Source organism: Oncorhynchus clarkii, chromosome 14, assembly GCF_045791955.1.
Source record: "Oncorhynchus clarkii lewisi isolate Uvic-CL-2024 chromosome 14, UVic_Ocla_1.0, whole genome shotgun sequence".
Classification (NCBI taxonomy): domain Eukaryota; kingdom Metazoa; phylum Chordata; class Actinopteri; order Salmoniformes; family Salmonidae; genus Oncorhynchus; species Oncorhynchus clarkii.
This window is the reverse complement of record NC_092160.1, coordinates 36541979-36565884: the sequence shown is the minus strand read 5'-3', so window position 1 is coordinate 36565884 and position 23906 is coordinate 36541979. Positions and strand designations below refer to the sequence as shown.

The window sequence follows — 23906 nt, the reverse complement described above, 5'->3', positions numbered from 1 at the left end:
TGTACATATGTGCAACCCCCCCACCTTTCAACTCCCTTTATACAGCTCTGACTAGAGTTGACATGTGGTGAACAGATATAGGATCTTGATTTGATCACCCTTAATTTGATCACCCTGTTGATCACCCTACAAACTGGTAGTGTATTCAAGGTTTAAAAATTATTATAAAGTTTGTAATTTCCACAAAGTCAGACTTGATTTGCCCTAACTAAACAAAACATTTATCAACCCCTACAAAAATGTCAATTTAATTATAATCCACACAATCATTCACATTTCCCGTTGCTGCAGGATTATTTTCCTGCTGTGCGTAACTGGTCAAATTAAGATCCTACATCTGTACGTACATGTTGTTTGGAATGGAATGCCTAAATATCATTGTGGCAGTGCGAGGAATGTTAATTTAGACTAGACTAATTTAATTTAGACTTTGTTGAGGTTGTTATCTTGCTGGCAACAGATTCTGGCTCACATATGTTTTTTAAACTGTAATTTGTTTACCTCCTTCTTAGCACTTGTTTCCAATCACAGTTGTTCTTGTACTCTGAAATAAAACCGCTAGCCCGTAGAACGTGCAGAAAGTTGCAAAAGTCAAAAGGTTACAGTTAAACACTATGTATCAATATGTCATGTCACTGGAAGACGTTATAATGATTAATGTCAACAATAACTATAGAATGTAATAGAATTTCAGGTATTAAATGGAGATTTGCAAAGCTCCATCACTTTAAGATTAAAAATGGAGGTGTGCTATAAGCCTGTAAATACCATTAGTCACTGGTGACATTCACACAAGCAATAAACAGTGTTCCTGCCACTTTGGGTCAGACAACAACAGCCTACAATATAAATAACAATACTTATTTTTTTCTTTTGAAACAATACTTGTATACCATCCTTAGTTGTTGGTGCATTTTGATGCGTGTTGGAAACAAAATGTAAATTATTTCTATAAAAGGATATATTCCACTTGCAAATCAGTGTAATAAATAATTTCAAGTTCAGTTATTGAACAATGTTATGTTGTTTGATTTTGAGGTTTTACGTACCATGTACTGAAGAATAATCACATTTTCCTCTGCCAAATTAAAAATGTTTCACTTTGCTTATGTAAAACCTCTCTCTCTCTCTCCATTTCTCTCTCTGGTCTGTAAACTAGTCAGGCCAGTTAGTAGTAACAAATGTTGCTTTGTCAGCTGATCAGTCCACCCCTTCGATTGCAACTACTCCCCACAATAAAGGAAGGAGGAAAACATTGAGACAATTCTGTTTGATAACATTGGAATAATTCCGCGACTAAGGATGCATCCCAAATGGCACCCTATTCCCTTCATAGTGCACTACTTTTAACCAGGGCCCATAGATCCTTAACCAAATATTGCCACTCACTCACCAGGGTTTCACACTTCATTGTTTTATTAGTGTTCTTATCACAGTCACCATTCAATCTATTTTTTATTGTTGTCTTGACTGACAGATCCTTTGCTCTCTGGTTTCATTCACTTTCACTGCCTCTTTCAGAGACAAGACTAACTCACTAGGTATTTACTAAACTGGAGTGTCTCTATGGCTCCTTGGCACAATCATGTACAGAGATCCATTCAGTGATGATGATTGTAGTTGCACAACCCAACAGAATAAAGAAAGAAAGAAAGAAAGAAAGAAAGAAAGAAAGAACGAAAGAAAAAAGTGATTCTGTTTTGTGGCTGAACCCTGTGCTGACATGCTCTGGGTGGCAGACAGCACACGAAGAGGCTGGGTAGAGTGAGTGGAGGACATTTCTTTGGAGTTAGTCACTGCGAGAGAGAGAGAGAGAGAGAGAGAGACAGGAGAGGAGAGACTAGGCTCTGTTCCAGCTGGCCTGACAACTCTATCAAGGAATGTGGTAGAGGCAGGGTGGGGCCTGCTCAGCCCCGTAGAGCACAGCACAACACCCATCCCAGGGCCTGGCCTGCTCAGCCCGTTAGAGCACAGAACAACACCCAGCCCTGTTGCCTAGCACGTTGGTTGCTCTCTTAGCAATCTAGCTAGAACTGAGAGGCTATGGTGGATCTCAGCCCCGTAGCCTGTTGCTTCAATCTCTTAGCAAGCTAACTGCTAGGGCTAGGGCAGGGCTGGAGGCTAGGGTGGGGCCCAGCCTCGTAGCCTATTGCTCCAATCTCTTAGCAAGCTAACCGCTAGGGTTGAGACAGGGCTGGAGGCTAGGGTGGGGCCCAGCCTTGTAGCCTATCGCTCCAATCTCTTAGCAAGCTAACTGCTAGCGCTGAGACAGGGCTGGAGGCTAGGGTGGGGCCCAGCCTCGTAGTACAGCACAGCACCTAGCCCTTTACCCTGTTGCTCTTTTAGCAAGCAAGCGCTGCCTGAGGTAGCCTAGCCCGTTGCTCCAATCCAATAGCAAACAAGCTAGCGGCTGACATGGTGAAAAGAACTTAGGCACATATAAATAAATATATTTGTTTGACTGACTAGAACGGGGAAAAGCCCATTAGATCACAGACATTTTGACAGTACACTCATGGTACAATCAATATTGCTAGGCAGTCAAATTCCCAAGCCAGCCCTACACAGCTCTTATTTAACTAGGCAAGTCAGTTAAGAACAAATACTTATTTTCAACGACGGCCTAGGAACAGTGGGTCAACTGCCTTGTTCAGGGGCAGATAAACAGAGTTCGACCTTGTCACCTCAGGGATTTGATCTTGCGATGTTCTTGGTTACTAGTCCAATGCTCTAACCACTAGGCTACCCTGCCGCTAGCAAGTTAGCTAGCGCTGATCACTCCTCTGTGTGTACTGCTGAGCTGGTGATGGTCAGCAGTAGTCTGGGGGACCACACTGTTTCCTTTCTGGATTCAACCTACCTGAGATTTGTTCAGCTTAGTTTTGCAGTGACCTTGAACTAGTTTCCCAAAACAGTACTATGATAGGTGAAGGTGTTTCCCCACAATTCTCAGAACATTTCTGTAACTGTTATTCCAGTCGCCTTGCTTTAACTAATTGTGTTCGCTTTACCACATAGGTGTGACCAATAGTAAATAGTGTTTTGGAAGTGTGATGCCCAAGTCAATGCAACAAGTCAATGCAACAAGTCAATGCAACAAGTAAATGCAAGTCAAGGTTGACATTTTCCTATGTTAATAGCACAATTGACAATATCCATTTATCTAGTCAGAAAATGTTTCCAAACAGACATTAAAACAACCAATGCAAATCAGATCAACCTTACCTGAATATGCTTCCTTGAATGGAATACAGAGCCCACAAAGTCGTCTGTTCTTTTAACCAATCGATTGGCCAACATTTTTCAACGTCTATTTTTCTATGTGTTTTAATAAAATCAACTCTGTGCATTGAGCTTGTCTGATGCTTTAAGCTTACGGATTTATTAAATAAGACAAATGCCTCAAGAGGGCGCCAGAGATCTAGATAACCAGAATTTAAAAAACAACTTTAACCTGACCATCCTCCTCCTGCTGCTCATACTGGCTTTAAAAGATTCTGCCGTTCCTCTCCTGAAGTTGCCGGTAATAGGCTACACCAGGAGTCGGTAACATTTCTCATGTGGAATGCCAATTTATCTTACCATTTCAACCAATCTGTGTGCAAGTTATGGTTTTCATATGCAATTTTTTTGTGAAACAGTTTAAGTTAATTCATAATAACTTTTCTCAAAATCGTTGTTCAAGTGGTTCATCAAAATTCCATCCAAATCTAAATGAAATTGATGCAAACCTAAAATGTAACTTCTATTGCTTTTGGCAACTATGTAAAAAAATTGCCTATATAAATCCAACAAATAAAAACATTGCAGCCTGCAGGTAGAAAATATCCTGATAAAAATAAATATCTGTTAAACCATATTCAGCCTGTCTGCAACAAACTTGGAACATTTTATCAACTATTAGCTTGTGTTGGCTGAAGCTTGCAACATTTTATAAAATATTCTGGCCCCTTAGAGTTTCCCACGCCAGTGAGCTTGGGACAGACACAGCTGTAGGCTATTTGCGCAAGCGATAAGAAGCAGTGCTTGACTTGGGCAGGAGCTCACTGGAGCCGAGTACCAGCACCTAAAATGTTCTTCTGCTCTATTCCTCTGATAGAATTAGCTAAAAGTTATTGTGGAACTCCTGCACCTAAATGTATACAGTACCAGCACCCAAAATGAGTGACCGGAACCTAATTCAGTCCACGTCAAGCACTGATAAGAAGTAATCAGGTAGGCCTATTTTATGACGTTTCCATTGGATCAGAGCATGACATTTTTTCCCTATCACGCTGTGATAGGTTGAGTGGTAATTGAAAGGGAAAGAGCTGGAAATATTTTTCAAATACATGGAGGAACTATTATCATTCTCAAGGGATGTAAAAACAGACTTTTCTTGCTGTTTGAGGTGAAGAAAACATTACTTTGAGAAGCTCCACAGCTCATTAGTGGTGGTGTGTTAAGCCAATCAGAAATACTATCAGATGCTCAAATGGGCACATTTATATGCCTACATTTGCACGCAGGCCAGGTAGCCTATAGACCTACTTCTATGCGTGCACGTCCTTACTCAATATTGACAGGAGCTCTAGACTAAATTGACAAAACTCGTAAATGGAATGAAATATACCAAAACTTGTTTCTCACAAGTGTAGCATAGGTTGTGTACTCTGTGAGGCGCATGGCGGTCGGGCTAACACCCTAACGACCGAACAATCGGACCAGTCGACTGATTGGGGTCAGCCCTACTACATATGTTGTTGATCTCCCCTTCGTGACAGGAGACAAATGAATACAACGCCTCTGGTGTCTGCTAGTTTAGACAGCTGCCGTACCCTGAGTCTCTCTATGCAAACACAGTGACAATCCGACCTCGTATCGCTTGGTGTTTATCATCACTGACCTATCTATTTCAGTACCGGGCAGAAATAACCAACCAGCTAGCTGCGCCAACAATAAAGCAGTAAGGATAGGAAGACGTTTTAGCTTGGTGGTGTTGTGATGAAAGACTTTAATGAGGGTTTGAAATGACTGGCGGCCGTGGGAGGGGGGTCAGTTAAGGGAGAAACACTTGTTGGATCCGTTGCCAGACCCTATCGCTATAGACAACGACATGTAGCTATGACGTGCTTGGTTTCTGCTCTTCTGCAACTTCAACAGGAAGCACAAACGGAGTGATACATAACTATAAATCAAGCTTAGATCCAATTTGTTAACACTGCGACTGTGTTATGCATCAAAGGTTTGCGTTTGATCCTCAAACTAGTTCAGCCTGTCAAGTAACCAATCAAAATCCTGGAAAGCTTTTCGTATTTTTACCCTTTACTATAACTATAACTTTGCCTTTGAGTTCTGTTTTTCAACTGAAAGTGTATCTAATAAACAAATAAAACAACAACCTGTTTGCTGGTGGTGAGGAAAGACAATCCAATAAAGTCTCTTAGGATTGTAAACACAGTTATTTGTTGTATTTTTCTTGGAGGTATTGAACAGTTCACCTTTATACAACAACAGGGGAGGAGGCAGCAGACAGTTACAAAAAACAACAACTTGTCTTTAAAGAATTTTGAAAATGGGGCAGGTTGTCACTGGTCCGTGCCTGTCTGTGAGGAATCCAGTCCACCATTTGCTGTTACTGCTCCAGAGGAAAGACTCTTCTTTGTTTCACAGTACCCTCGTCCAGTCAAAGCAGTAATCTTCAAACGTGGACAGGAATTGTGACCTAAGCCGAAATGAAAGCATTTTTAATATAACTTACCAAGTTCAGCTTTTACTGTCTAGACAAATGGCAAAGTTTTATTTGAAAATAAATATATATCAATACCAAAGCAGTTGGCTAGCATATGCTTATACAATTATAACTTTGAAAATATAGTCGTCTCAAAGCTTAAAGGCTGTGCTGAAAATGACCATAATCATTCAGGAAATCAGAATTCTCCAGATACTTTATAGTATGAGTCATGAATCTTAAATCAGATAAGTATGAGTTATGAATCTTAAATCAGATAAGTATGAGTTATGAATCTTAAATCAGATAAGTATGAGTCATGAATCTTAAATCAGATAAGAATGAGTCATGAATCTTCAGACATGTGCTAGTACAGTGAGCTCCAAAAGTATTGGGACACTGGTTTCCATCCGACCTTTTTCTGTGAGTAAAGCTCATGTCGAATAAAAAACAAATATATATATAAGGACAGGCCTGATGGAAACGGAAATTTTTCAGTTAAACTTTCCAAATATCCACAAAAAACTAAATACGCTAGACAAGGTGGGATCTTTTTGTGTCTGTAAAATGATTTAAGCGAGAAATGTTGGTGTTGTCCTCCCCACTACTACAAAAAAATGTGGAAAAAGTCATGGGTGTGGGAATACGTTCGGGAGGCGCTATAACCTCAAGCGAGACGCTATCTGTTATGTTGGCCTAAGGCTAGTCGCTAGTTGTTTCTAAGATGTTAATAGACCTTAACTGAAAGTGAATCTTGGCTAAACGTATTAGCAGCCACATGCAGACATCAGAACCAGGCCTACGGGAGATAGCAGCTGGGTATGTGAGGTCTGTGTACAAGCCAAGGTGTTGACTCCCCAGGAGAACATTATAAGTAAAGGGCCAATACCTCGTGACTGTTTTTGTATGGGACTGATTTGGCAACGTTTGATAGTCCAGCAATGTGTGTTCAGACATACTAGTCTTTGCGTTGAGTTGGGAAACTGAAATGACCTGCCTGCAGTGTATCTTTTGTGTTGAGTGATCTATGGTGCATATTTAAAATGGCTGCCTGCTATGGTCTGCCACATAATTCACATTACCCACTGGGCACAGACGTCAGTTTAAACGTCTAGTTTTGATTTACATTTGGTTGAGTTGTCCACTAACGTCAATTTAATGTGAGATCTTCTAAACATTTAAACCACGTCGTTGGATTTAGGTAAAAATTTGGGTGAAAAAAAAATACCTTACGTTGATACGTTTTTGCAAATCCAATCAGTTGTTCAACGTCATCACATAGATTTTTTGCGATGCAGCATGGTCTAAGCAGTAAGCTGCATACACATCATTTAAGGGAGTGTTTGACATAATTGGTACTCTTTGCCATCAAGACTTCATTCTCGCCCAGGCAGGTTCATTGTTAATGTTTCGGAGTGCCCCTCCAGCTGATTAAAGGAATTCTCTCTGAGGTGAAAGTTTGTTGCATTGTTAGGAAGACACAATCACAACACACTGAAGACGTGTCTACGTAGTCATGTAGACTAGATATCCCTGGAGCAATAGCGTAGATGTACGGGCGTAGTTTATGCATTTGTTTCTATGTCTTTCCGAAAGCCATCAATGAAAAAGTGTCTTGAAGTTGGTTGCTCTCTTGTGTGAGTAACATATGCAAGAGAGGTGTGTGTGGACGTGAGAATGAACCTAACTAGTCGTTCAAGCAATGTGATTAACTCCTATTCCTCTTCTCTCTCCGTGTGTCCCTCTGTTAACAGACAAACAGGAAGCAAAGAGACAGAGCCCTTGGCCTTGCTTGAGCAATCCAAAGTACGTAAGTGTCCTTCATTCAAAGATATAGTCCTCCAAGATGTTGACGACACAGACTAAACACAACACAAAACATATCAGTTACTGTAAACTGAATATCTCCACAAATATAATAGAGTTCATCTTGTTGCTGTCATTTTGTTTCGTTCAACAGCATTCTATTGTCTTTGTTGATTTAGACCTTGGTGATTCTAAAGTCAGACTCTAGAACCTCCTTTGGAATGTTTGTCACAGAACCTTCTTTGAACCTGGAAGGTCATGTCTCCATTCAGCTGTGAAAGGCCTGCCTTGGAGAAATCTGACACCCTGTGTATGCCTCCTCTTTGCCCCCCATGCCATTGCTCGACCACCTGTTTAGTCCAGCCCCCCACCTTTAATCTGCCAGATCACACGGTTTAACTGTTGGTAGTAGCAGCTGCAGCAAGATACATTTTTAGTGTCCAAAGTCTAAGGAATACCAAACCGCCAAACAGTATGTAGACAATATAGCCAATAAGGGAGAAAGGAAACAGGCGTATACAGAATTGTTCTGTGGTCAGAAAGAGGCGGGTTAGCTAACTGGTTAGGAGCTGCCATTGTCAGAAACCAGAAGCTTTCTGGTCGGGTGGTCTGTCCTCGTGTTCCCTGCAGGCTTTCTCTCATAGCACAGTTACACAGCAAACCACAATGATGATGTATGATGCTCATCCCCTTCCCATTCCTTCCCTCCCATTCCTTCCCTCCCATACCTTCCCTCCCATTCCTTCCCTCCCATACCTTCCCTCCCATTCCTTCCCTCCCATTCCTTCCTTCCCATTCCTTCCCTCCCATTCATTCCTTCCCTCCCATTCCTTCCTTCCCTCCCATTCCTTCCTTCCTTCCCTCCCATTCCTTCCTTCCCTCCCATTTCCCATTCCTTCCTTCCGTCCCATTCCTTCCCTCCCATTTCCCATTCCTTCCCTCCCATTCCTTCCCTCCCATTCCTTCCTTCCCTCCCATTCCTTCCTTCCCTCCCATTCCTTCCCTCCCATTCCTTCCTTCCCTCCCATTCCTTCCCTCCCATTCCTTCCCTCCCATTCCCTCCCTCCCATTCCTTCCCCAAATTTTTCTTCTTTGACTTTTTTTGTGCCCAAATATTGACTTTCATGTCTCCCTTGAGCACATTTCGATGAGCTCAATGATTTGATTCGAGTGTGGTGTGTCCTTCGACAAGTAGATATTTTTTTTTTGCACTCAAGGTACAGAGAGATAGAAATGGAAGGAAGATAAGTTGTTTGACTGTTGTTTTTTCTGCTTTCTATGACTGCTTGTCTGTCGTATGATTCCATGAACACAAGTCTTGTTCACTGTTTGTTTACCCCTCAGCCAGCTGGTCATGTGACTTTACATTACAGCAATACAGTGTTGTTTACCCCTCAGCCAGCTGGTCATGTGACTTTACATTACAGCAATTATACAAACCATAGTTTCCCTCCTGATCTGTGTGTCTCTTTGATGTTAAGAGTTGGATTACGGTACTTAACAGTTGTTTCCTCTTCCTGCTCATATTTCATTCCTTTCCTATATTGTTCTTCCCTGTCTCCTTTCCTATAGAGTCCTTCCTTGTCTTCTTTCCTATAGTGTTCTTCCCTGTCTCCTTTCCTATAGTGTCCTTCCCTGTCTCCTTTCCTATAGTGTTCTTCCCTGTCTCCTTTTCTATATTGTCCTTCCCTGTCTCATTTCCAGTCTTTACAAGCATTTTGCTACACCCACAATAACATCTGCTAAACATGTGTATGTAACCAATACAATTTGATTTGATCTCTAGTGTGAGGAGATTGTCTAAGTGAAAGCAAGTTGGGAGAAACATAACATTGTGTAGTTAATGGACAGAAAGACGGGAAATATTAAATGAAATTCACTAACAAATAACTGGAACATTTAAACAGTTCTCCTCTCTCTGTTTTCTACAGAGGTTGTAAAGCAGCTGTCTGTGGTTTTAAGGTCCCTGGCATGATGACAAGTTTACTTCTAGGCTGACATTCCACAGGAACTGGCCCTGGAACAGTTAGGCCCTCCTCCCATGTTCTCCCTCTCTCTCATCCCCCTGCTCTCACCCCTCCCATCCATTTGTTCTCTCCACTCTCTCACCCTCTCCTCCCTCCTTCCCTCCCTGTGTTCTTTCCTCTCTCTCACCCCTCCCTCCCTCCCCGTCTCCTCCCTCTCTCTCTCTCTCTCTCTCTCTCTCTCCCTCTCTCTCTCTCTCTCCCTCTCTCCCTCTCTCTCTCTCTCTCCCCCTCTCTCTCTCTCTCTCTCTCTCTCTCTCTCTCTCTCTCTCTCTTCCTCTTCATGTTTCTCTCTCCCCCACCCATCCCTCCCTCACATTCTCTCTCTGCCCCTCCCAGTACACCTTGCCAGGAATATGTCAAAACTGTGAGAACAAGGACTGCCCAAATACTTCTCTAGATCATGAAGCCATGTTCCAAAAGAGGGAGGGAAGCGGGAACAGGAAAATACACAACAGTAACGAGGCTATATACAGGAGGTACCAGTACAGAGTCAATGTGCAGGGGGCACCGGTTAGTCGAGGTAACTGAGGTAATATGTACATGTAGGTAGAGGTAAAGGGACTATAGATAGATAATAAACAGAGGTCCTGGATGGCAGGAAGCGTGGCCCCAGTGATGTACTGGGCTGTACGCACTACCCTTTGTAGTGCCTTGTGGTCGGAGGCCGAGCAGTTGCCATACAAGGCGGTGATGCAACCAGTCAGGATGCTCTCGATGGTGCAGCTGTAGAACCTTTTTGATGATAAGAGGACCCATGACAAATCGTTTCAGTCTCCTGGGTCTCTCAAATCCTTGAATGTCTCTATTGCAGACGCAGATAAGCTCTGAAATGGGGAAACAGTCAGATGACCAACAGATCCCAGTGTAGTAGAGAAAAATCATGAAATGGGACGTTATGTTTTTTTTTGTGTGGCTCTTTTGATGATTTCTAATTCCTCCGATGAATGCAATTTTGGAGGGCTCAGAGGTGTGTCACGTGTGGTGTGTGCGCGTTCGATCTCTAACATGGCGTGTTGACTTTGATAAAAACATGCGCGCACACACACACACACACACTCTCTCTCTCACTGTTTTTGATTTACTTAGAATACATTTTGGTCATGGTAATACGGATTCGTTTTAGATTGTATTACTAGCTAGCAGTGTCAGTGTATTACTAGCTAGCAGTGTCAGTGTATTACTAGCTAGCAGTGTCAGTGTATTACTAGCTAGCAGTGTCAGTGTATTACTAGCTAGCAGTGTCAGTGTATTACTAGCTAGCAGTGTCAGTGTATTACTAGCTAGCAGTGTCAGTGTATTACTAGCTAGCAGTGTCAGTGTATTACTAGCTAGCAGTGTCAGTGTATTACTAGCTAGCAGTGTCAGTGTATTACTAGCTAGCAGTGTCAGTGTATTACTAGCTAGCAGTGTCAGTGTATTACTAGCTAGCAGTGTCAGTGTATTACTAGCTAGCAGTGTCAGTGTATTACTAGCTAGCAGTGTCAGTGTATTACTAGCTAGCAGTGTCAGTGTATTACTAGCTAGCAGTGTCAGTGTATTACTAGCTAGCAGTGTCAGTGTATTACTAGCTAGCAGTGTCAGTTGACCTGAGTGGAATTTGATCTTCATGAGTTAATTAGATCAAGCCGTCTTTGATTAATAACACCCTATTCCCTATGTTGTGCACTACTTTTGATGGGCCATGGTCAAAAGTATTGCACTATGTAGGGAAAAAGGTGTCATTTGGGATGCATCCTTTGACATTGCAGATTCAGTAGGTCTGCGTAGTTGCCTTGTTAAAGTCACTCCCTTTAGCTGGACTGGCTGTGCTTGTTGTTGGGTTTGAATGTACCAGCAGTATATGAATAGAATCTCATAGCTATGATCTGATTCATATCTAGAATTACTTACATTACGGTATATGTCATTTCGAAAGCATGTGCATTCTAGAGAGAGAGAGAGAGAGAGAGAGAGAGAGAGAGAGAGAGAGAGAGAGAGAGAGAGAGAGAGAGAGAGAGAGAGAGAGAGAGAGAGAGAGAGAGAGAGAGAGAGAGAGAGAGAGAGAGAGACAAGAGACATCATCTTCTTTGGTGTAAATATTGTTCATACTGTATCTACTGTCTTGTCTGTTTCCATGTTTCTATAAAATCACATGTTATTTGTCACATGCTTCGCAAACGTAGACGAACAGTGAAATGCTCACTTAGAGGATGGTATATATATATATTTATACATGGTACAGAACAATCAGTCAGCAAACTTTTGAAGAAATATGTTTTTCTGTACAGTATTCATCTGAACGTTCTTTCCATAAAGGTCAGGAATGAACATTGAACACTGGATCATTTATCTTCACAGTCAAATGGCACCCTGGGTCTTTGTCAAAAATAGTGCACTATGTAGGGAACATTTGGGATGCACCCTACACAGTCTTCTTGATGAATTAGGGTCCCTTTGAAAACGGACGTAATTGTCAGTCAGAATCTAAAGCATGGTGTAACATAGGCTTCCGCTGTCTGCGTAGGTGGAGGTTGATACAGCATAGACATGGCTTATGTAATTACAGGGGTGGGATGTTGGAGGAGTTGACATTAACGAAACAATGGGTTATCTGTCCCCAATGTGTGTGTTGGACGGGACAGGCACTCACCCTGGCAAGTATATGATGTAAACAAACCACTTTCTTGCTGTGTTGTATTTTCCGGCGCACTTTTGATCGTTCCTCCCTGTCAAAGTGCTTTATATCTCAGAGCATTTCCTATTATTCCGTACGGAAATCCAAGAGACTCCATTTTGTATGATATGTTACGTTTCGTATGGTATGTATTCATTTGTGGATGTCCATTATCCATTTCTTATGATATGTTACGAATTGTAATTTGTATGAAATGTTATGAATTGCATTTGTACAATATGTTACTAATTGCAATTTGTGCAATATGTTACAAATTTGCTAAAAGTACAACATTTGACAAATTTGCGAAACGTATGATATGTTACGAATTCCAATTTGTTGTGGTCAATGTTAGCTAGCTGGCTAACGTTAGCACTAGGGGTTAGGTCTAAAGGGTTAAGGTTAGGGTTAGCTAACATACTAAGTAGTTGCAAAGTCACTAAAATGTAGTGAGTAGTTAAAAAGTTTCTAATAAGCAAAAATTGTCTGTGATGAGATTCGAGGACGCAACCTTTGGGTTGCTAGACGTTTGCCTACTCATCCACTCAAACCAACCATCCTCTTTTCACATTTGCCTTCAGTAACCATCTGTCTTATGTCACCATACCAAATATCATGCTAATTTGAGTGTCCCGGATTTACGTTTTCTATGTTACGTGTAGGCTATGAGACCAGGTTGGATATGCAGCATAATTTTGTCTGTTGCATCACAGGGTTTAGCCATCACAGTTCATTTACAAAAAAATGGGCCTTCCCTAAACCTGTGAAATCAAAGGGTGGAACCCACTAATCCCTATCTGTAAGTTATACATCCAGTATTATTTATGTGCTTTCACAACCTTGAACACACCCTGAATATGCCCAGCGAATTGACGATAGTTACAAATGTGGAGGTCTATTTCACAACAAATAGTTGACAGAAAATAGTCTTGTCAGCAGTCACACCAGGGCGCTACAACAAACATGGGAAATTACAGTTTGTTCTTAACCTTGACTGAGCTATTTCTATACAGCCTGATGTGTACAAAACAAGTTCAATAAAATAAAAATAAAAAGTATGTATATTTATTTGTGTGTGCATATGTGCATGTCTAAAGAATGGCAGCTACAGCTACATTGTTCTCAGTATTGACATTGGAGGTGTAGACTGCAGGATCAGGCAGCTTTCCTCAGGGCAGGGTGTGGTCTCAGTCCAACTCCAACCAAATTTCCACACCGCACAGGAGAAAGGGAGGGGACCTGAGAGTTGGCTGGTTTTATAGGACAAGACAATACTACTCACCTATCAAGGGTTTTTTAGCACCATCTATTGGACATTGCATTTATCTTGGCCATTGCATTTTTTAAAAACCTTTTTGAACCTACACATTTAACTAAGAACTAATTCTTATTTCAATGACGGCCTAGGAACAGTGGGTTAACTGGTCTAGGAACAGTGGGTTAACTGGTCTAGGAACAGTGGGTTAACTGGTCTAGGAACAGTGGGGTTAACTGGTCTAGGAACAGTGGGTTAACTGCCTTGTTCAGGGGCAGAACAACAGATTTGTACCTTGTCAGCTCGGGGATTTGAACTTGCAACCTGTATATATCTTGGAAGTTGCATGTATCTTGGACATTGCATGTATCTTGGACATTGCATATATCTAGGACATTGCATATATCTTGGTAGTTGCATGTATCTTGGACATTGCATGTATCTTGGACATTGCATATATCTAGGACATTGCATATATCTTGGAAGTTGCATGTATCTTGGACATTGCATATATCTAGGACATTGCATATATCTAGGACATTGCATATATCTTGGACATTGCATATATATATCTTGGTCGTTTGCATGTATCTTGGACATTGCATATATCTTGGAAGTTGCATGTATCTTGGAAGTTGCATGTATCTTGGACATAACAACAGCTTGTTGTAACTATGCAATGAGTGACAGGTAGAACATGGTTTTCGTAAAAACAAATACACATGCAAATACGTCAGGTGCCTTAAGTTTGGTACACATTTTTACAGGGTTTTCATTTTACAGATGTGAATGGTTTGCTGATGATATGAGAAAGCATGTTCACGAGTCAACAGTACTCATGTTATGTCATGTTTTGTTTTTCAGGAAAACCAAGGCAGAAACAAACGACACCAGAGCATAGACAGAGGACAAGAAAAAACAAAGGTATTTCACCTACTTAGAAATCACCTTAAGAAATACTATAGTCTTTGTTTGCATTTTATAATTCTTGTGGTTTCTCCTCTCTCTCTCTCTATGTAAAGATCCACCCTTGAACTAACTTAATGTTGTTGGTCTTGAAAGTGTCTGAGATTCTTCTTGTATTGAAAAGCTCTATGTAAATTAAATCTATTATTCATTTTTAAAGGATGGCTGAGGAGGAGGAAACCAGGGAGGTGCTCTTCTCTGACTGGTCGGGTCCAGAAAAACAGGGAATGACCCTTGAGCAGTCAGGCGAAGGAGAGATCTATGTCAAAGAGGTGAAAATGGAGTCGCCTGCTGGACGCACTGGAAGAGTACACGAGGGTATGTAACGGTGTTAGAATTGCCCTTATGTACAGTATTCATTTTCTATAATACATTGACTTAATTGTTTTCTACTGTTATTGAATCTCCCGATATCTTATAATTTGTGTAAGTTGATATACAGTAAGGTTTGATTGATCTACCTTTCTTTTTTCAAAGTAGATTTTTGACCGACGGATTTTAACATGGTATCAATGTTCTCTTGTGTCCTTCCCCTTAAAGGTGATCAAATTGTGGGTGCCACCATCTATTTTGACAACATGAGTTCCAAGGAGACGACGGAGCTCCTCAAGACCCTAAACAAACACAAGGTTGGACTGAAACTACAGAACAAGGACAAGTCACCATGCCGCTCCCCCATGGGCACTCTGTCACCCTGCCGATCCCCAATGGGCACTCTGACGTATGAAGGGAGAGGAAGGGTTGGAGGCTCCAGCCAAGACATTATCCTGGTATGTAGCTATGTTTACTGTGCAAGCAATGTTAAGTGTATTTACTTGTGTGATGGTGCGGCAAAGATTGGGATTTTACAGGATTTTAATAAACTTTTCAATGGCTTTTACGTGAACACTAGGGTTGGGGTCAATTCTATTTAACTTCCAGTCAATTCAGGAAGTACACTGGAATTTCAATTCTCTTCAATGGTTTTAAAATAAGGAACATTTAGATTTGTAATTAGAATTAGGTTAACTTTCTGAATTCACCGGAATTTAAATGGAATTGACCTCATCCTTGGTAAACACAGACTTCTTGAATTCAAAGAAGTCTGTGTTTACCAAGGATGAGGTCAATTCCATTTCAATTCCGGTGAATTCAGAAAGTTAACCTAATTCTAATTACAAATCTAAATGTTCCTTATTTTAAAACCATTGAAGAGAATGGTCTCAATGATCAATACGTCTTCTCAAATGGACTAAATTACATATAGAAGGTTCATAACGTACAGCAACGTATTATTACCTAAATATAACAAATTCATGAATTACTGATTTCACCTTCTTTTGATGAGAACAGAGTGGGGATGATGAAGAATACAAGAGAATATATTCCAAGAAGATTAAGCCCCGGCTGAAGTCTGAGGATCTGGCGGAGGGCGTGGACGTCCGTACGGAGCGCCACAGCAGCACCAGCACCGACGGCAGCACGATCACTACCATCACCCGTCGCATCACTACCTACACTGTGGACATGCCAGAGGGCGTGGACGAGCAGCTTGATCTAACCAGCCCAGAGTTTAAAGGGCAACGGTACGAGCAGTCAGGAGGGGGCAGCTCGTCTCAAATCCGAGTTTTACACGGAAGCGGAAGCTCTTCAGGTGTAGGAGGTGGATTGGAGGGGGGTGATTTTGAACTAGGAGGGGATGGTGTTTCCTTCACTGGGCCGGATGTAACTAGCTCTTCTGAGAAGCACTGGAGCACTGGAGGGGTGAAGACCACCACTGTTACAAGGCAGATAGAGGGGGGAGATGGTGGAGCAGCAGGGATCAGATTCAAAGGATCTAGCTTTGGGATGCCTGGGGCGAAGGGTCAGCGGGAGTTTGGCCTCTACAGAGGGGGTGAGCAGGGGGAGCAGGGGGGCTTTCAGGTTTCAGGTGACTCAGCTGACTACCAGGCAGGATCAGTCAATGTCACGGCACCTGGAAAAACAACAAATATTTCATCCAGCACCATATCAATGGGTAAAGGGGAGGTGAGAGGAGTAGACGTTCATTTGCCTGGTAGAGGCAGTGCAGACTGGCAGGGTAGGGTCGGAGGTTCAGTACCTGGAATAACTATTAGTGATCAACAGGTGAGAGGGTCTGGGAGCGTAGGTCTCTCCAGAGGCAACCAGGGTGGGGTTTCCTTACCCAACATGCCAGGCATTGATACAGGCTTGAATGGGGGCAAGATATCAACAGACATAAGAGTGCCAACACTTGACATCAATACAGGCATGAAGGAGTCTGGCTCAGTGAAAATGTCTGTAAAAGAAACAACAATGGAAAGCAAACTCAAAGGTGGCATCAAAATGCCATCATTTGGACTGAACACTGGAGGTGCAGACAGCGATGGAGATGTTAAACTACCGAAGGTCAAGGGTAGTGTAGATGTTTCGGTACCTGGGGTAGATGTAGATTTATCAGGCGCATCTATGAATATGAAAGGAGGAAAGACGATAGGTTCACGTGTTGATATAGAAGGTCCAGAAGGCGGATTCAAGATACCCAAAGAAAAGATACCATCATTTGGAGTCAGAGGAGCCGGACTTGAGGGTCCTGGTATCGATGTCAACCTACCAAAAACTGACATTGACATCAGAGCTCCCAAAGTAGATATTGAAGTGCCAGATGTTGACATTGAAGGTTCAGGAGGATTTAAGTTGCCGAAGATGAAAATACCCTCATTTGGAATCAAAGGACCCAAAGTTGAGGGAGATGTTGATGTCAAACTACCTAAAGGTGACATTGACATCAAGGGACCTAATGTTAACATCAAAGGTCCAGAACTTGACTTCGAAGGCCCTGATGGGAAAAGCAAGGGTCCAAAATTCACGATGCCATCAATGTCAGGCCCAAAGGTCTCAATGCCTGATATGGACATCAATCTGAAAGGTCCAAAGGTGAAGGGAGATTTGGGTATGTCAGGAGACTTCAAAGCACCCAAAGTAGACGTTGAAGGTCCAGATGTTGACATTGAAGGATCAGGAGGATTTAAGATGCCAAAGATGAAGATGCCCTCATTTGGAATCAAAGGATCTAAATTGGAGGGTCCAGATATTGACGTCAACCTACCAAAAGCTGACATTGACATCAAGGCTCCCAAAGTTGATGTTAAAGGTCCATCAATATCAGGACCAAAGATCTCAATGCCCGATGTGGACTTCAATCTGAAAGGTCCAAAGGTGAAGGGTGATGTAGATGTGTCAGTGCCAAAGCTAGAAGGAGACATCAAGGCTCCCAAAGTTGACATTAAAGGGCCATCAATATCAGGACCAAAGATCTCAATGCCCGATGTGGACTTCAATCTGAAAGGCCCAAAGGTGAAGGGAGATTTGGGTATGTCAGGAGACTTGAAAGCACCCAAAGTAGACATTGAAGGTCCAGATGTTGACATTGAAGGTTCAGGAGGATTTAAGATGCCAAAGATGAAGATGCCCTCATTTGGAATCAAAGGATCTAAATTGGAGGGTCCAGATATTGATGTCAACCTACCAAAAGCTGACATTGACATCAAAGCTCCCAAAGTTGACATTAAAGGTCCATCAATATCAGGACCAAAGATCTCAATGCCCGATGTGGACTTCAATCTGAAAGGCCCAAAGGTGAAGGGAGATTTGGGTATGTCAGGAGACCTCAAAGCACCCAAAGTAGACATTGAAGGTCCAGATGTTGACATTGAAGGTTCAGGAGGATTTAAGATGCCAAAGATGAAGATGCCCTCATTTGGATTCAAAGGACCCAAAGTTGAGGGAGATGTTGATGTCAAACTACCTAAAGGTGACATTGACATCAAGGGACCTAATGTTAACATCAAAGGTCCAGAACTTGACTTCGAAGGCCCTGATGGGAAAATCAAGGGTCCAAAATTCACGATGCCATCAATGTCAGGTCCAAAGGTCTCAATGCCTGATATGGACATCAATCTGAAAGGTCCAAAGGTGAAGGGAGATGTAGATGTGTCAGTGCCAAAGCTAGAAGGAGACATCAAGGCTCCCAAAGTTGACATTAAAGGGCCATCAATATCAGGACCAAAGATCTCAATGCCCGATGTGGACTTCAATCTGAAAGGCCCAAAGGTGAAGGGAGATTTGGGTATGTCAGGAGACTTGAAAGCACCCAAAGTAGACATTGAAGGTCCAGATGTTGACATTGAAGGTTCAGGAGGATTTAAGATGCCAAAGATGAAGATGCCCTCATTTGGAATCAAAGGATCTAAATTGGAGGGTCCAGATATTGATGTCAACCTACCAAAAGCTGACATTGACATCAAAGCTCCCAAAGTTGACATTAAAGGTCCATCAATATCAGGACCAAAGATCTCAATGCCCGATGTGGACTTCAATCTGAAAGGTCCAAAGGTGAAGGGAGATGTAGATGTGTCAGTGCCAAAGCTAGAAGGAGACATCAAGGCTCCCAAAGTTGACATTAAAGGGCCATCAATATCAGGACCAAAGATCTCAATGCCTGATGTGGACTTCAATCTGAAAGGCCCAAAGGTGAAGGGAGATTTGGGTATGTCAGGAGACTTGAAAGCACCCAAAGTAGACATTGATGGTCCAGATGTTAACATTGAAGGTTCAGGAGGATTTAAGATGCCAAAGATGAAGATGCCCTCATTTGGAATCAAAGGATCTAAATTGGAGGGTCCAGATATTGATGTCAACCTACCAAAAGCTGACATTGACATCAAAGCTCCCAAAGTTGACATTAAAGGTCCATCAATATCAGGACCAAAGATCTCAATGCCCGATGTGGACTTCAATCTGAAAGGCCCAAAGGTGAAGGGGGATTTGGGTATGTCAGGAGACCTCAAAGCACCCAATGTAGGCATAGAAGGTCCAGATGTTGACATTGAAGGTTCAGGAGGATTTAAGATGCCAAAGGTGAAGATGCCCTCATTTGGGATCAAAGGACCCAAAGTTGAGGGAGATGTTGATGTCAAACTACCTAAAGGTGACATTGACATCAAGGGACCTAATGTTAACATCAAAGGTCCAGAACTTGACTTCGAAGGCCCTGATGGGAAAATCAAGGGTCCAAAATTCACGATGCCATCAATGTCAGGCCCAAAGGTCTCAATGCCTGATATGGACATCAATCTAAAAGGTCCAAAGGTGAAGGGAGATGTAGATGTGTCAGTGCCAAAGCTAGAAGGAGACATCAAGGCTCCCAAAGTTGACATTAAAGGGCCATCAATATCAGGACCAAAGATCTCAATGCCCGATGTGGACTTCAATCTGAAAGGCCCAAAGGTGAAGGGAGATTTGGGTATGTCAGGAGACTTGAAAGCACCCAAAGTAGACATTGAAGGTCCAGATGTTGACATTGAAGGTTCAGGAGGATTTAAGATGCCAAAGATGAAGATGCCCTCATTTGGAATCAAAGGATCTAAATTGGAGGGTCCAGATATTGATGTCAACCTACCAAAAGCTGACATTGACATCAAAGCTCCCAAAGTTGACATTAAAGGTCCATCAATATCAGGACCAAAGATCTCAATTCCCGATGTGGACTTCAATCTGAAAGGTCCAAAGGTGAAGGGAGATGTAGATGTGTCAGTGCCAAAGCTAGAAGGAGACATCAAGGCTCCCAAAGTTGACATTAAAGGGCCATCAATATCAGGACCAAAGATCTCAATGCCCGATGTGGACTTCAATCTGAAAGGCCCAAGGGTGAAGGGAGATTTGGGTATGTCAGGAGACTTGAAAGCACCCAAAGTAGACATTGAAGGTCCAGATGTTGACATTGAAGGTTCAGGAGGATTTAAGATGCCAAAGATGAAGATGCCCTCATTTGGAATCAAAGGATCTAAATTGGAGGGTCCAGATATTGATGTCAACCTACCAAAAGCTGACATTGACATCAAAGCTCCCAAAGTTGACATTAAAGGTCCATCAATATCAGGACCAAAGATCTCAATTCCCGATGTGGACTTCAATCTGAAAGGTCCAAAGGTGAAGGGAGATGTAGATGTGTCAGTGCCAAAGCTAGAAGGAGACATCAAGGCTCCCAAAGTTGACATTAAAGGTCCATCAATATCAGGACCAAAGATCTCAATGCCCGATGTGGACTTCAATCTGAAAGGCCCAAATGTGAAGGGGGATTTGGGTATGTCAGGAGACTTCAAAGCACCCAAATTAGACATTGAAGGTCCAGATGTTGACGTTGGAGGTTCAGGAGGATTTAAAATGCCAAAGATGAAGATGCCCTCATTTGGAATCAAAGGATCTAAATTGGAGGGTCCAGATATTGATGTCAACCTACCAAAAGCTGACATTGACATCAAGGCTCCCAAAGTTGACATTAAAAGTCCATCAATATCAGGACCAAAGATCTCAATGCCCGATGTGGACTTCAACCTGAAAGGCCCAAAGGTGAAGGGGGATTTGGGTATGTCAGGAGACCTCAAAGCACCCAAAGTAGACATTGATTGTCCAGATGTTGACATTGAAGGATCAGGAGGATTTAAAATTCCAAAGGTGAAGATGCCCTCATTTGGAATCAAAGGACCCAAAGTTGAGGGAGATGTTGATGTCAAACTACCTAAAGGTGACATTGACATCAAGGGACCTAATGTTAACATCAAAGGTCCAGAACTTGACTTCGAAGGCCCTGATGGGAAAATCAAGGGTCCAAAATTCACGATGCCATCAATGTCAGGCCCAAAGGTCTCAATGCCTGATATGGACATCAATCTGAAAGGTCCAAAGGTGAAGGGAGATGTAGATGTGTCAGTGCCAAAGCTAGAAGGAGAGATCAAGGCTCCCAAAGTTGACATTAAAGGGCCATCAATATCAGGACCAAAGATCTCAATGCCCGATGTGGACTTCAATCTGAAAGGCCCAAAGGTGAAGGGGGATTTGGGTATGTCAGGAGACTTGAAAGCACCCAAAGTAGACATTGAAGGTCCAGATGTTGACATTGAAGGTTCAGGAGGATTTAAGATGCCAAAGATGAAGATGCCCTCATTTGGAATCAAAGGATCTAAATTGGAGGGTCCAGATATTGATGTCAACCTACCAAAAGCTGACATTGACATCAAAGCTCCCAAAGTTGACATTAAAGGTCCATCAATATCAGGACCAAAGATCTCAATGCCCGATGTGGACTTCAATCTGAAAGGCCCAAATGTGAAGGGGGATTTGGGTATGTCAGGAGACTTCAAAGCACCCAAATTAGACATTGAAGGTCCAGATGTTGACGTTGGAGGTTCAGGAGGATTTAAGATGCCAAAGATGAAGATGCCCTCATTTGGAATCAAAGGATCTAAATTGGAGGGTCCAGATATTGATGTCAACCTACCAAAAGCTGACATTGACATCAAGGCTCCCAAAGTTGACATTAAAAGTCCATCAATATCAGGACCAAAGATCTCAATGCCCGATGTGGACTTCAACCTGAAAGGCCCAAAGGTGAAGGGGGATTTGGGTATGTCAGGAGACCTCAAAGCACCCAAAGTAGACATTGATTGTCCAGATGTTGACATTGAAGGATCAGGAGGATTTAAAATGCCAAAGGTGAAGATGCCCTCATTTGGAATCAAAGGACCCAAAGTTGAGGGAGATGTTGATGTCAAACTACCTAAAGGTGACATTGACATCAAGGGACCTAATGTTAACATCAAAGGTCCAGAACTTGACTTCGAAGGCCCTGATGGGAAAATCAAGGGTCCAAAATTCACGATGCCATCAATGTCAGGCCCAAAGGTCTCAATGCCCGATGTGGACTTCAATCTGAAAGGTCCCAAGCTGAAGGGAGATGTGGATGTGTCAGTGCCAAAGATCAAAGGAGACATCAAATCACCGAAAGTAGACATTGAAGGTCCTGATGTTGACTTTGAAGGATCAGGAGGATTTAAGATGCCAAAGATGAAAATTCCCTCATTTGGAATCAAAGGATCTAAATTGGAGGGTCCAGATATTGATGTCAACCTACCAAAAGCTGACATTGACATCAATGCTCCCAAAGTTGACATTAAAGGTCCATCAATATCAGTACCAAAGATCTCAATGCCCGATGTGGACTTCAACCTGAAAGGTCCAAAGATGAAAGGAGATTTTGATTTGTCAGGAGACCTCAAAGCACCTAAAGTGGACATCGCAGGACCAGATGTTGACATTGAAGGTTCAGGAGGATTTAAGATGCCAAAGATGAAGATTCCGTCATTTGGAATCAAAGGATCTAATTTGGAGGGTCCAGATATTGATGTCAACCTACCAAAAGCTGACATTGACATCAAGGCTCCCAAAGTTGACATTAAAGGTCCATCAATATCAGGACCAAAGATCTCAATGCCCGATGTAGACTTCAACCTAAAAGGGCCGAAGGTGAAGGGAGAGGTGGATGTGTCTTTGCCAAAGATGAAAGGCGACCTCAAAGCACCCAAAGCAGACATGGAAGGACCCGATGTTGACATTGAAGGTTCAGGAGGAATTAAAATGCCAAAGATGAAGATGCCGTCTATGTCTGGCCCCAAAATGTCAATGCCTGATGTTGATTTCAGTCTTAAAGGGCCAAAGTTCAAAGGGGGAGTCGAGGGAGAAATGATTTCACCCAAAGCTGAATTTGATGGATTGGATATCTCAGTAGAGAGTCCAGACATTGCACCAAAGAAGTCTAAGTTCAAAATGCCAAAGTTTGGATTCAAAGGGCCCAAAGTCAAGTCTCCTGAGGTTGATGTAAAGCTAGCAAAAGCAGATATCAATATCAAAACACCGAAAGGTAGTCTTCCAGACCTTGACCTTGATATTGGGGCTACCAGCCCTAAAGTCAAAGGATCCAAATTCAAAATGCCTAAATTTGGATTCAAAAGTCCGAAGGTAGAGATGCCAGATGTAGATGTTAATCTTCCTAAAGCTGACATTGACTTCAAAGGACCCAATGTCGATATTAAAGGTCCTCATATTGACATTGAAAGTCCTGATGTCAAAATCAAGGGACCAAAAAACAAGATGCCATCAATATCAGGACCAAAGGTCTCCATGCCTGATGTGGACTTCAACTTAAAAGGTCCAAAAATGAAAGGAGATATCAATATACCAGTTCCCAAGATCGAAGGAGACATCAAAGGTCCAAACGTAGACATTGAAGGTCCAGATGGTAAAATCAAAGGGCCAAAATTCAAGATGCCATCCATATCAGGACCAAACATCTCAATGCCTGACATGGACTTCAACCTGAAAGGTCCAAAGGTAAAGGGAGATTATGATGTGTCAGGAGACCTCAAAGCACCCAAAGTAGACATTGAGGGTCCAGATGTTGACATTGAAGGTTCGGGATTTAAGATGCCAAAGATGAAGATGCCCTCATTTGGAATCAAAGGACCCAAAGTTGAGGGAGATTTTGATGTCAATCTACCTAAAGGCGACATTGACATTGAAGGTCCAGAAATTGACATTGAAGGTCCAGATGGTAAAATCAAAGGGCAGAAATTCAAGATGCCATCAATATCTGGACCAAAGATCTCTATGCCT

The 23906-nt window shown here is 42.3% G+C and overlaps 1 protein-coding gene across 18 annotated transcripts in view; it reads left to right on the top strand.

Annotated features, from left to right (window-relative positions):
- LOC139366579 (neuroblast differentiation-associated protein AHNAK-like) overlaps positions 1-23906 on the top strand; it is a 42365-nt gene that overhangs the window by 8158 nt on the left and 10301 nt on the right. For 15 of the 18 annotated variants that reach the window (XM_071104237.1, XM_071104236.1, XM_071104247.1 and 12 more), the window contains exons 2-6: positions 7465-7516; positions 14316-14375; positions 14578-14735; positions 14958-15187; positions 15750-23624. In XM_071104237.1, coding sequence (XP_070960338.1) covers positions 14579-14735; positions 14958-15187; positions 15750-23624 — 8262 coding nt within the window. In that variant the 5' untranslated portion in view covers positions 7465-7516; positions 14316-14375; position 14578. Of the gene's footprint in view, positions 1-7464; positions 7521-14315; positions 14376-14577; positions 14736-14957; positions 15188-15749; positions 23625-23906 lie in introns of all 18 variants that reach the window. The other 3 variants (XM_071104242.1, XM_071104241.1, XM_071104234.1) reach the window with 3 other exon arrangements.